Source organism: Tiliqua scincoides, chromosome 1, assembly GCF_035046505.1.
Source record: "Tiliqua scincoides isolate rTilSci1 chromosome 1, rTilSci1.hap2, whole genome shotgun sequence".
Classification (NCBI taxonomy): domain Eukaryota; kingdom Metazoa; phylum Chordata; class Lepidosauria; order Squamata; family Scincidae; genus Tiliqua; species Tiliqua scincoides.
In genome coordinates this window covers 253,889,359-253,903,948 of record NC_089821.1, presented here as the reverse complement: position 1 = coordinate 253,903,948, position 14,590 = coordinate 253,889,359, and the positions used below count along the sequence as shown (strand labels likewise).

Sequence of the window (14,590 nt, the reverse complement as noted above, 5' to 3'; positions counted from 1 at the left end):
TCCCTCTGCAATTCCCAGAGGTATGCAGAGGTGGAAGGGGGAAGAGAGGGGGTTATGGGTATCTGGGAATTGCAGAGGGAGAGCAGGGTTGAGGCAAATGGAGGATTGCAGAGGGGGGAGGGGGAAGAGAGGGGGTTATGGGTATGTGGGTATTCCCCACAATTTCCCTTTCTGCTCCTCCACTCCTGCGTCATCCCCTGGGGGCTGGGGATAAGAACAGGCTCTCAGTTTGGCTGTACATGTCATAAGAGGCGACCAAACAGCCACCAGGTAGATGGGACTCGTCAGCCTGGGAAGGCAGCTCATCTGAGAGAAGGAAACTCTGACCTCAAACCTCCACTGCCTTGTGGCTACATCCAGTTGTAGAAAAGGCTTCAGGAGTCAACCTCGAGGCAAAATCAGGAGCCAGAGTCCCTGAGGCAGTTCGTGGCTGTACACAGTCACACTCTGGCAACTCCTGCGACGCCGCTGGAACCAACCGTATTGGCTTCTGCCTTTCCGTTGGACCATTCCAGCGACGTGGAGAGGGGGGATTTGCTGCATGGGTAACAGCCTATCCTCCATACCTTCTTTACCCAGGCTTCGCGCACTGGAGAGGACACTCCAACTTCGCCATACGGCATCGGCACAACACGGGAAGCAGCAGTTTACCGGTTATAAGTCTTCACTCGATTGGCATAGAGCATGGCGCCAGGGGCTGCTTCTGACGGTGGGAGAGATCATTGCATCTCATTGGGTAGCCTTAAGCTGGGCAGTCCCCAGCCAGTACGGTGTTGCCTCGCCACGGTCCGTTAACCTCACGAGGCGCGTGGGGTTTAGGGTGAAAACCGACAAGCGGATCGACAACTCTGTACCATGCAACAGAAAACAGAAAACTCCTGCCCTAAAGCTGGGCACCTGGAACGTAAGGACAATGACACCTGGCTTCTCTGATGACCTGCAAGAAATAGACGACGCACGCAAAACAGCTGTCATCGACATGGAGCTGAGCAGACTGCATGGATATCGTCGCCCTTCAAGAGACGAGGCTGCCAGATTCCGGATCTGTCAAGGAGAGAAGTTTCTCATTTTTCTGGTAGGGAAAACCACCAAACGAAACCAGGGAACATGGTGTTGGCTTTGCAGTCAGAAATACCCTGCTGGAATCAATCATCTCACCTACTGTGGAAAGTGAAAGAATTTTGTCCCTGCAGCTCCAGTCATCAGCAGGACCTGTCACTCTCATCAGTGCTTATGCACCGACTCTGTCATCTCCAGCAGAAGCCAAAGACAAATTCTATGATGACCTGGCCACCACTATCAAGAAGATCCCCGTAAAAGAGCCATTGTTCATCCTCTGCGATTTCAATGCTAGAGTTGGTGCTGATAACAGTTCGTGGCCCACTTGCTTAGGTCAGTTCGGCACTGGGAAAATGAATGAAAATGGCCAACGCCTGCTAGAGTTTTGCTGTCATCACGGTCTCTGTGTCAGCAACACATTCTTCAACACGAAGCCCCAACATAGAGTCTCTTGGAGACACCCAAGATCAAAGCACTGGCACCAGCTCGACCTGATTCTCACCAGACGCTCCAGCCTTCCCAGCATCTAGATCACACACAGCTATCAGGGTGCTGCCTGCGATACTGACCACTCCCTGGTGTGCAGCAGAGTGAAACTGCGAACAAAGCGACTGTACCACACGAAAAAGGAAGGAAGACCTCACAATGATACCAGCAGGACCCGGGATCAGAGAAAAGTGGAGGAATTTGCATGAGTGCTTGAGGAATCTCTTCCAGGCCCGGCCAACGCAAACGCATCCAACAGATGAGAACATTTCAAGAATGCCATTACAACAATGCCTTGTCCATATTTGGCAAGAAGACCAACAAGACGGCAGACTGGTTTGAAGCCCACTCTGAGGAGTTGACACCAGTCATTGAGGAAAAGAGGAGAGCTCAAGCAGCATACAAGGCCTGTCCCAGTGAGCGCAACCTGCAGGTCCTCCGAGCTGCTCGCAGCAAAGTCCAGCAGACTGCCAGGAGATGTGCTAACGACTACTGGCTCCAGCTCTGCTCCCAGATACAGATAGCAGCTGACACGGGCAACATCAAGGGGATGTATGACGGTATCAAGCAGGCCCTAGGTCCAACGCAGAAGAAAATTGCCCCTCTGAAGTCTGCCACAGGCGAGGTCATCCAGGATCGGGTGCAGCAGATGGAACGCTGGGTGCAGCATTACTCTGAGCTATATTCCAGAGAAAATGTAGTCACCGAAGAAGCGCTGAACAACACTGAGTGCCTGCCTGTGCTGGAGGAGCTTGACAGTGAACCAACCCTAGAAGAACTTCACGTGGCCCTGGACTCCCTTGCCTTTGGCAAGGCACCAGGAAAAGACAGCAGCCCTGCTAAAGTCCTAAAGTGCTGCAAAGAGATCATCGTCACTGAGCTGCATGAAATCCTTTGTCTCTGCTGGAGAGAAGGTGAAGTACCTCAAGACATGAGGGATGCAAACATCATCATGCTGTACAAGAACAAAGACGACAGGGGTGACTGCAACAACTACCGTGGCATCTCTCTCCTTAGCGTTGTAGGAAAATTGTTTGCCCGAGTTGCACTAAAGAGGCTCCAGTACTTGCAGAAAGCATTTATCCAGAATCACAGTGTGGATTCCGAGCCAACAGGTCCACCACTGATATAGTATTCTCCCTTAGACAACTGCAGGAGAAATGCAGGGAACAATGACAGCCACTCTTTATAGCCTTCATAGATCTCACGAAGGCTTTCGACCTGGTCAGCAGAGACGGCCTCTTCAAGATTCTCCCCAAGATCGGATGTCCACCCAGGCTCCTCAGCATCATCAGATCTTTCCACAAGGACATGAAGGGCACTGTGGTCTTCGATGGCTCCACATCAGACCCCTTTGACATCCGAAGCAGAGTGAAGCAGGGCTGTGTTCTTGCACCAAACTTGTTTAGGATTTTCTTCGCTGTCCTGCTGAAGCAGGCCTTTGGAACTGCAACAGAAGGCATCTATCTCCGGACCAGATCAGATGGAAAGCTCTTCAACCTCTCCAGACTGAGAGCAAAGTCCAAAGTCCAGCTGAAATGTCTGCGTGACTTCCTCTTTGCCGACGATGCAGCTGTCGCAACCCACTCTGCCAAAGAACTCCAGCAGCTCATGGATTGTTTTAGCAAGGCCTGCCAAGATTTTGGACTCACAATCAGCCTGAAGAAATGCAGGGATGTTAAACATAAGGCCCGGGGGCTGGATGCGGCCCGTGGAAGCTTTTTATCCGGCCCTCAGGCTCTCAGCTGCAGAGCAGTGCTGAGGTGTTACTGCTGAAAGGACAGCCCACACAAAAATTGGGACATATCTTGACATATGATAAAGATCATGTATTTTCTCTTCTGTCATTTGCAGCTAATGAATTCCTAAGTGAGAAAAAGTGCTTATTTTTGGTTATGACCTGTTTAATGACAATACTTTCTGCCTAACGACATCACTTCCAGCCCTCAGTAGGCATCATGGATGCCATTTGGCCCTCGGTGTGAAACAAGTTTGATACCCCTGATCTAATGCCTGCAAGCATGTTGAAGGGTCACTGATGTCAATGACCAGGAAGGCTCATAGTTCCATGGTAGAACATATTTTGCATGCACACAATCTCAGGTTCAAATCTTGACATCTCCAATTTCTGGATCTCAGGTAATAGGAATGGGAAAGAAACATGCATGCACACATATTTTATTGTGCACACACATATTGTGTGCATATTTTGCATGCACACAATCTCAGGTTCAAATCTTGACATCTCCAATTTCTGGATCTCAGGTAACAGAAATGGGAAAGAAACAGCACTGGACTAGACAGATTAATAGCCTGACTCAGCAGAAGGCAGCTTCATATGTTCATTGCGGAGTAGTTTCCTCTTTAAGAGCATTGTGCAAACATCAACTGTATGGTAACCTGAATAACACAAAATAATTCTATCTATCCTTACCACTGGTTCTTAACTAAAGAGACTTTAATACCTTGGACCCAGGACATGAATCTGTGGTGCTGATAACTCCTTTGGCTCATCTTCCACAGTTGTGATTTGGGTTCCATTACTCCTTGTACAAGCATACAGTGTGCACACTTCAACCTAGAATTGAAGCAAAAATGAAACTTTTAACTACTTACTACATAACTGAAGTCAAAGTAGAAGTCCACACCTGCACCAGTGAATTAAAAATGGTGGTGGGGACATCTACTACAATGAATGTTTTTGGTAAATGCTGTTACTTATTGCAAACTCTTCAGATAATGATCCAAAAGATTTCCTGGAGTAAATGTATTTTGCTATGCTGTGAATTCTAGGCAAAGTAGATAAAGCATCATCATCCTTTGTGACGTGCTAGTCTAGCTTTTGTATACCACAACAACTAATGTAATTCATTTGCTTGTTCTTAAATGGCTGGGCTATACATGACACAGAAAACACTACCAATAGAAATGTTTTGTAGCTTTTGTACCAGGAGTCTTGCTGAACCAGGAATCTGGGGAACCTGATCATGTGATTTTGACATATACTTGCTGAATTTTATGTGTATTAGCTATATTCACATGTGACTCACCTGCATAGATATGCAGGTATGTTAGAGGAGGAACAGAGATAGTGGATGGGTAAGAGACCACGTGAAAGGTTGGACTAGCTGAAAAATTCATCTGATTCAACTCAGCAATGTATTCCAAAGCAATAGGTTTAGGATTTGGGTACTTCTCTGACTTAATTCATACTACTTTTTTGAATCTACTTCCTTTCTTTTCTTTTTTTTAAAAGGGAATAATTTGCTTTCACAGCAATGTATTAATGTTTGATGAACTCTGAAGATGAGAAACAAAATATAATTCCCTCAGTTCTTAGAAATACTTTAAATAGATCCCGAGAAAGACTAATAATGTCACCTTTACATTAGCAACAAGGAGGTCATTCAATACACGAAGTACAACAGACAGATGTCTACACATGATGATAAACAGGAAGAAAGACTCAAAATCTAGATAATATAAGGAGCTGGGTCAGGGCAAATGTAGCATGAAAGGCAAGATTTTTTTCTTTTTAAAAATGGGTTTCAGTTAAATTTTTGGTTGTTACCTTCTAATCCAGTGCCATAAACGTTGGTGCTGAGACAGGAGAAGCTGAACAACAAACCAATTAATATTGTAAGTCACATACCGAACCTATGGTAAATTAATATGGAGGCCCCAAAAGTGTGATAGTGCTTGGAATTTGCATTCCTGCTGAAAAAAGACAAATGTGTGTCCATGTAGAAATGGGAAAGTCATATGTGTATTCATGGATGGGGGGGCTTGCTGCTGCAAAGGGGTTGGAACATAGAAATCTATTATAGTGTGCCTCCAGGTGACGTTTATTTATGGCACGTTGTAACTGGATGCAAATTTTAGGACAAAGTATACATGATTACTGTTACAATTTGCCCATACATAATCCAAACTAAGCTGAGTCCGAGTGAGACAAGCAAAGTGGGAAAGTTGCAATTAAAGGAATACACTTTGGGAAAAAAGAGGAAAATGCAATTCAATTAGGTTAAAAAATAGTTTAAGCTTTTCCTTAAGCTTAGATTCATAGCTCCTGGAAACAATATATAGATTTTGGAGGATCCTAAGGCGAAAGGAAAATGGGGAGAGGGTGAAAAGGGAAAAAAAAGAAAGGTTTTAAATATTAATAGTATTTTTTAAAAGACTAGAATTTCTTGGCTGAGATCAGCTTGTTCCACAAAAAGAAGGGAGGAGGGAAAAGATGATAAAAGGCTAACGAATGCAATATCATTATTTCTATGGGTTGATGTATTATGCATGCCTGATGTTTCTAAAACAATTGCAATTTTGTTTTAATGAGTCAGAGTAGGATCTTTGCCTCTTTGTAATACATATTGTAGGTTCAGTACCACAAGATCAGAGGAAATGGAGTTTTGATATTCTTAAAGTCAAGGAAACCACATAAATATATTGTCCAGCCATAAAAATAAATGCATGCACAAAAATTAACATTGCTTGTAGGCCCATTGCACTTACGCATACCATGATTTATAAATACAGTACAAATCTAGTTGTGTCGGCACATGATTCTCTCACACATGTATTGCATTGACACGCTGATATATGCTTACGTGTGTGTGAATAGGAGACACACAGAATTTGTCCTTGAAATTTAAGTGAACCAGCACGATTCATTCTCTCACACACACAGATGTGCATACATAAGCACAGAACCATGTACGCACACTAACACACGGATATGTGTTTATGTTCATACATCCATATTCACATATTTGTGCAATATATTCCCATTCTAGATTGCACATAGCAGAAAAAAATGTTGTTCTAACCTGCACGTCATAAATAGTGAATGGTGACAAATCTCCTACAAGAAAAGAGCCTGGTGCATTCATTCCAGTCCTGTACTTCTTATTATTTACATAGACAGAATACCCTGTGACAACACCATTTGGGTTTGAAGGCGATGTCCAGATGACACGTACAGCTGTACTGTTGATGATGACAACCTCTGGAGGGAACATGCCCTCCGGCTCTAGAAATAAAGGAAGAAACTGAATAAACTCCAGCTGTCTCTGTAAAAGTACTTGTTTAACCAAACGCCGATTAGAATTGGGTTTTAGTAAAGGGTCTGCTGCTTGTCTGTTCGCCTCTGATGAAGTGATCACTGTCTGTATTCCTCTTTAAATGGGCTTATTATATTCTCAGCCAGAAATGGTGAGGGAGGGCGGTGAAGTGCTTTATACCACCAGCATCGGCTTCAACTACAGAGGAATGTGACCAGTGGGATACCATGATAAATCATGTACTTATCCAGACTTATTTGGTGTGGCCTCATTCCTCACAAAAAAAAGGAAGACAAAAGCCATTTTGTTTCTAAAGCAAAAACTACAAACGTGACATATCCGTTGCTTTTCTCAGCCTTGTAACTTGAGCAATGTGAAGCAAGATGCAGTACTGTTATTATGTAAATGGTTCTGAATGCTGATTACTGAGGATAATGATGAAGCCTTACATTTTTTTTTTAATCTTCCTTGGCGTTAAATTACACAAATTATTTAAGCATGTCAGAAATAGCTATGCGCAGGGTCTTTATTTAAAAAAAATAAAATCTGGTAGGTCCATCTTAACCAGTTGAAGCATTGTACAGGCAAGGAGTTCTATTTTCTAAACAAAAGGGGACTGACCTTTGGCATGGCAGAGGAAATGCAATCCCCACTTAAAGTGCTTTGCTAATGACCTGGAACACTTGCTTCTGAGGTAATGATATTATAATGTTTATAATGAGACTTTATAAAGCCAAAAAGATTAGAAAGGCCATTCCAAACACATTTCAGATTCACAAGTTGCTTTCTTGCTCTCCTCCCTCCCCCTCTTGCTAACTGAGTTGGAAATGACTCATGGGAAAAATTTTCTCAGAGGCTAGATTTGCACCTTTCATTTTTGGCCAGTCAGGAACGGCCCTGTTGTTGACTGTCATGTCAAAAGCACACAGAGTAAATCTTTTTTTTTAAAAAAAAAACAACAAAAACCATTAATTGTTTTTTAAATCCTTTCTTTTATCGACAAGGACTCAGCTCCAAACTGAATGGACACAGATAGTAGTAAACAGGGCAGGATGAGAACAAAGTAGGTTAATATCCGCTATTAGAGCTTTGTGCTGCTGTCTCAGTGGGATCTTTTATTGATCAGCCACTTGATGACAACCAGCACTTAAGCATTTTAGCGTTTTAGCCCTTTTTCCTTTTATACCGGAAATTTCATAATGGAAGAATGACTGATCTCAACCCCTAACAAAAATCAATCAGTCTCATTCTCAGATTTTAAGCCAGGCTGCATCCACTACTAAACCTACCTCCGTCTGATGTAGTCACATGCACCACCTCACTGGAGATGCTGTGAGCCCCATTGAAAACATGAAGCCAAATCTGATAGTCTGTGTTAGGATGCAATTCACCAATAACAGCATAGTTTTCACTGGCTGGGATCGTCCTGGACTTATTCTGGACGGTGGCATTCCAGGAGAGGATGTAGTACTCGACATTGCCTTGTAAATCTTGCAATGCTGCATGGTGTATTCATAAAAATAAACAAAAAAATACACAGTGGAAGCAAAAGAAACAAGAATATTTATGCAGTTTCTGATATTAAGCGGATAAAAGATAGCTACATATTCTCTTAAAAGTCATATCATTCTACACAATAACCCTGATGCAAAGAGACATGTGCACAGTTGCACTGGTGTCGCTAGGGAGGTGCGGGGGGGTGCGGGCCGCACCAGGTGGTGTGCCAGGGGGTGATGCGCCCTGGGGGGAGGACGCGCTAACATCGTGGCATTAGGAGCTACCCTGTCATGCCATAAACTGTTGGCTGCAGGATGTCCAGCGGAGTGCAATGCAAAAAACTGAATTGAAATAGCTCCTTTTGTTCAAAAGTTATGGTCAAAAAACTGGAAGGAAAAAGTGCATGGAGCCCTGTGGAAAGTGAAAGTGAGCCGTATCATGCGTTTCCTCATGAATAGGCGTACTTGCCATAGTCCATCGGAAAGGGCAGGCTGAGAGGAATCCAACGACACCACAATGGTCCCGATCCAATGAAGGCAGCCCCCCAAAAACACCCGAGAAGCTCCCCCCTTCCAGCTGTGAGTCTGAGCCCAAAACGAAACCACGTGGTCACGTTTGCTCGCAAGTAGGCGTACTTGCCTTAGTCGAGGCAGGCTGAGAGGCTCCAAGGACATCAGAATGGTCCTCATCCAATGAGTTCAGCCCCAAAAACTGCGTCCCTCCCAGTCTATGGAAAGCAAAGCAGCCGCACAGTCGCGCTTACTCGCGAGTAGGCAGACGTGCCTTGGCTGGTGGTCAGACCAGGCAAAGGGGAATTTGAGGATACCAGAAGGGTCCTGATCTGATGGATCTGGAGTGCAACAGAAGGCAGCCTCCCCCCCCCCCTATAAAGAACAAAAAAGAGGCTTGAATGGTAAGGGGAAAGTTTTCTATTTTGCACTTGCAAAGCCAGGTGGGTCTTTGAATTGATATGCCTGAAATAGAAGAACTTTAAACTGGGCACTGGGAGGGCTGGAAATCTCACTGATTCTTTTTGGGGGGTTGTTATTGCAGGCAGACTACAGAGTAAGCTCCATTGACCACTATGGGACTTACTTCAGAGTAAACATGCATAGGCTTGGGCTCAAAGGCTGCAATTCTACCCACACTTTCCTGAGAGTAATCTCCATTGACCACAATAGGACTGACTTCAGAGTAGATTAACTTGGTGGAACAGGACTGGCTCCCCCTTATTTAATTTTTCCTTTATTTTAATTTAATTATTTATAATTATTTATTTTAATATGCTTGATGATGTCACTTTTGGCCATGACATTGCTTCCAGTGGCTCCTGGACAGATTGTCATTATAAAAAGTGGGTCCCAGTGCTAAAAGTTTGAGAACTGCTGCAGTAAGTTGTTAGTAAGTTGACACGGGTGTGTGTGTGTGTGTGTGTGTGTGTGTGTGTGTGTGTGTGAGTGAGAGAGAGAGAGAGAGAGAGAGAGAGAGAGAGAGAGAGAGAGACTCTACAAGTTTTCAAAATCACTAAAATCAGAATTTGGAGGAATAATACCATCTCGTTATATATCAACCAATGCGTAATTTCATGCGGAATGCAATGAAACAATCCACATTGAAATATCTGTGTTCTAACAAAAGGTACAGCCAAAAAACTGGTGGGGGCGGGGCAACGGTACATCACCACACCCACCTGGAGCATTGCCGCACCCACTGCATGGGGTGACGCGCAGGCCTCCTGCACCAGGTGACACAAATCCTAATGACACCACTGCACAGTTGTCGTGGTAACCCACAATCTGTGGGGTACCAGTCTCTAGGTACTTATGTACCCAACAAGTGATCGCCACTGCCCCTATTCAGAAGAGCAAACCACCTGCACATGCAGAGATAACATGTAAACATCACTGCATTGTACTGTTCTTCCAAGTTCAGCCAGGAGAGCACATGCAGAAGCCGGCTTCAAGAATTGTATCGTTTTAATTTGATAAACAATCTGGATTGTGCATGCAGTAAAATATAGGTTTGCGCATGTATTACTGAGCTGCAGGGTGGAATCTGCATTCCCAGACATCAGACAAGTCAGGCACTTGAAACATCAGGGGAACAATCCTCAAGTCACATGAAGTTTAATCAACTAATTCCTATATTCCCCCCCCCCACACACACACACATCACCAATGCAGCCATGCCCCTAGAGCATGTGTTGCATCTTCAAGGGAGGAGCAGTCCTGGAAGCCTTCTCTGGGTAAGAGAACATTTGTTCCCTTGCCTGGAGTAAGCCTGCACTGCCCAAATTGGTTTCCTTGGGCCAATAGGATTAGGTCCTAACTCACAAAAATTCTGTGAACTGAAATTAGATGGGCTGCTCCAGTATAAATTTTTGTATCATCATAACAGCTCAATCCTATGCACGTCAACTCAAGTAACCCCCAATGAATTCAGTGAGACTTACTCCCAGGTAAGCATGTATAGGATTTCAGCCTAAGGTCTATACTTAGCCTATGTAAGGCTGTTCTATACACACTTATCTGGCAGAAAGTCCCATTGAACCTAATGGAACTTCTAAGCAGGTATGCATAGGATTGTGCTGCAGATTTTGCTCTCAGGCAAAAAGTATGGGGATTTCAACATACGTGGATGGGGGGTGGTGGTACTGCACTCACTGGTGTCCCCTGCCACCCCAATCTTCCCACGGATATGAAAAGAGCTTATGCACATACAACCTGTACATAAGTAAGCACTTGCCTGGGAGTGGGAACTCTGCTTCGAGAAAGACATGGATAGGGTGAGGTGAGACCCAAAGGCAAAGTTTGGTTCATTTTCACCCTCCCAATCCTGTCTTTGCATTGCTATCCCTATATACATTGTCCAAATAGTGCTTCTATTTCCATTTACCATGGCAGTGTAATTTTAGTGGGGGTCTATACTGTTATGGACAAGTGACAAAATAAAAACATTTGGAGAAAGGCAGATTGTCCAGTGTAATGCATTTCAGCAATGAGAGAATAAACGAGGGTTTGCTCTAATGACCCTCACTTGATGTTTAACCTTTGCATTCATAAACAGATATCTAGGAAATTTCTGCAGTAAGAATGAAAATGAAGCCAGATTGCATTACCTCTATCTAGAAGGTCAGAGGTTCAGATTACTAAAGTAATGAAACTTCAGCAGCCTGCTTCAGATCTATTAGGTTTGTCAGTTTTTATAAGCATGCTTACTTCAGGCATCCAATTATAAAATAAGGAGCCTATATTTGCTGAGAGTCACCAGCAAGTGCTTACAGGCAGATTTGCATGTACATATTGAAGAATTAACCCACTGCTTTGATGGGCAGATAATCTAGATTAAATGGATATGTTTCTTTTATGATGACACAGCACAAATGGGTACATTCACATAAGCACAAAATGCATGAATGATTGTACTGGAAACCCAGAAAAGCAGTTTGAACAGAAAGACAGACTTCATGAACCGTTACGGCAACCACCAACAGATCTGAAACTCTGCCCTGGTTTTCTGAGATACAAACATTTCAGCAGCTTCCAACACAAACAGAACCTAGATCATGGGATGAACTCACAGCTTCTCTGCAATCTATTAAGCTTAACTCTCTTCGCTATGAATATATAAAGCTGCCTTATACTGAGTCAGGCTGTATTGTCTGCTTTAGATCCTGCTTTGGACACTCACTGGAACTATTTTGGATCCTACATATACTCCTGTACTAAATGTACTACTTGCACCATTTTGGAGCCTACTATCAGCAATGCTCACATTAGCACATCTTGATACCACATACTGTGAAAAGGATAAGACTGCAATACTCCCTTATTGTGGATGTCAAGAATTTCAACAGGGGTCTCCTATCCAGGGCCTGAGGCCACATCTGGCCCTCCAGGGGATTTTATCCGACCCACAAGGTTCCCAGCGTTGCAGAGCTAAAAATAGTTCAAAAGATGCTCTTCTGGGTTTGCCAGAATGGGTATATACCGCATTCATCCACTAGAAGTGCTGAACGTAATGCAATGTAATGGAAAGAAATTATTCCATTACATTCAACAATTCTAGCAGCTGAATGTCCTCTCAGGTCATCAGAGAAGGCCTTTTTACATGTGCCGCCGCCTAGGGAGGTACGTGGGGCGGTGGCAAGAAATAGGGCCTTCTCAGTAGTGGCACCAACGCTATGGAACTCCCTTCCCCTGGACTTGAGAATGGCTCCCTCCCTCGAGACCTTTCGGCGAGGCCTGAAGACCTTGTTGTTTACACAAACCTTCTGACTCTATGGCCTTTTTAACATCTTTTATACATTTTTTAGTTTTTTACAGGCGTGATTCCTCCTCGAACTGCTGTTTTATGCTCTTTTTATTCTGACTTTTATCTGATTACTGTTTTTATGGTTTCTCTTAATGTGTTTTTAATATGTTTTTATCTGTTAAATTATGTTTTAATTTGTTTTTTTTTAATATGTTGTAAGCCGCCCTGGGTCCCTTTGGGGAGAAGGGCGGGATAAAAATAAAGTTTATTATTATTATTATTAATATGGTATATACTCAGTATATTCCTCATTTAGCCACTAGAGATGCTGAATGTAATGCAATGTAATGAATTCCATTGCATTGCATTACATTCAGCACCTCTAGTGGATGAATGAGGAATATACTAATGCTGCAAGATCTGAGATATAAATATAAAGTTAATGTCTACATTAAACTTAAACAAAGCAGAAACTGAGACAAAAAAGTTTATGATTTGTGTCGCAGGCTGATTGATGCTTTTTCAAAATCCATTCCCCCCTCTTCCTGTGCAACTTTTGTGCCAAAAAGTTTGGAGACCCCTGAACTATATGAATATATTCAGGTCTGAATTGCAGCCAGAGCTGCCAGTTTGTTTGTTTTTAGCTTTAATTTTTTTCTGGCAGGTTTATCTTAATAGCCGAGTAACAAGATGGAATTTAACTGTGGAAATTCAGAAAGAGAAGCTTTCCCCAGCATGGAGATGCAGTGATGAGGAAAGCTTCACTTACTAGACAATTGTTTGTTGAGCAGCACACAAGAGCCCTGCCAGAAAAAGTTGGCAACTCTAATTATACCTGTTCTTGAAACCCTGGCAGCCCTAATTATACCTGTTCTTGGGGAATATGGTCAAAAAGTAAGAAAGAAGAGGTTTTTCAGCCATTCATATACCACATATAATCAATGCAGGAGAGGGAGCAGAATAGTGCCTGCTGTTCCCACCACAATCCTCCATGCATTGATCAGCTCTGTGTGTATACAGCATATGCACATGCAAACAATTATTATTTCTTATATAGTGCCATCAATGCACATGCTGCAGGCACATAGTGCAGGAACTTTTTAAAGTGTTTAGATGAGACTATTTAGTCTATGAGTTTCTCTTACACAGGAGACAACAGAAGAATGGGAGAACAAGAAAGACAGAAAAAAATATGTAAAGATTTCATATGTGATAGTTTCATGTACATGCACTTAAGGTCAGCTGCAAAGGGACCGGAAGGGACAAAGGGACTAGAAGGTAGTGCCAAAGGTTTCATGGTAAATGTGGGATTTGTACTGGAATTGACAGATGTCAGAGACAGGCATCTCCCTCTGGTGATCAGGGAGAACGTTCTGCCTTAGGGCAGCAAGGGAGACTAAGCCACCAGGAGCAGCAGCTGAAGATGGTAAAACTGAAGAAACGAAGATCATGGGTAGGAGTGTAATGGAATATGAGAGAACAGATGTAAGGTGGGGACAGGCCATAGAGGACTCTGAAGGAGAGTGCCAGGATCCAGGAATGGACTGGAAGCTAGCACAGAACAACATGAAAACTAAGGACAGAAACAGTGGGCAGGATCCTGCTCCCCTTCACACATTGATTATACTTGGAATATGAATTATCGTCCTGATCAGTTTTTTATAATGTCAACAACATTAAGTTCTAAAATAGATGAAGACAATGATTGCACAGCTCTTCTGAGCAACAGACTGTTAAAACTGATGGTTTTCAGCTAGGGTACATATGCACATTCTTCACTTGGCGACAATAACATAATATAACTTGCATGTTTGAATGGTCTACCATACATCTACTACCTTATATCTAACATCCCAAGTAGAATTCTCAAACCACTCTGTATAAAAACTTTTCAATGGAGTCAATTCACACATCTACCAGTTAGGTGTAGAGCAATCAGGTGAGATATATATGAGCGTAAATCAGCAGTTTGATTAAGGACAAATGGTAGGAATAATAGCACTTACTTGGAGGTGCCCACTCCACTTCTACAGCAGTATGGTTAAGAGCTCGGGCCGTGACATTACTCCCCTTCTTTGGGAAACCTGCCAGTGTTGTAGCAACTACCTCTTCACTCGATGCGTATCCTACCTCATTATGTACGACAAGTTTGTACTCATACGTTGTGTACCTAAAACCATACAAGCAATATAATGATCATATAAAAGAAATAAGAAAACATGATATTTGAAAGA

General features: G+C 43.2%; 1 protein-coding gene across 1 annotated transcript in view; it reads right to left on the bottom strand.

Annotated features, from left to right (window-relative positions):
- Window positions 1-14,590, bottom strand: part of USH2A (usherin) — a 567,365-nt gene that overhangs the window by 166,738 nt on the left and 386,037 nt on the right. The window contains exons 43-46 of the mRNA XM_066623430.1: window positions 14,363-14,526; window positions 7,895-8,104; window positions 6,372-6,574; window positions 4,011-4,123 (exon numbers count right to left, since the gene is read on the bottom strand). Coding sequence (XP_066479527.1) covers window positions 4,011-4,123; window positions 6,372-6,574; window positions 7,895-8,104; window positions 14,363-14,526 — 690 coding nt within the window. The remainder of the gene's footprint in view (window positions 1-4,010; window positions 4,124-6,371; window positions 6,575-7,894; window positions 8,105-14,362; window positions 14,527-14,590) is intronic.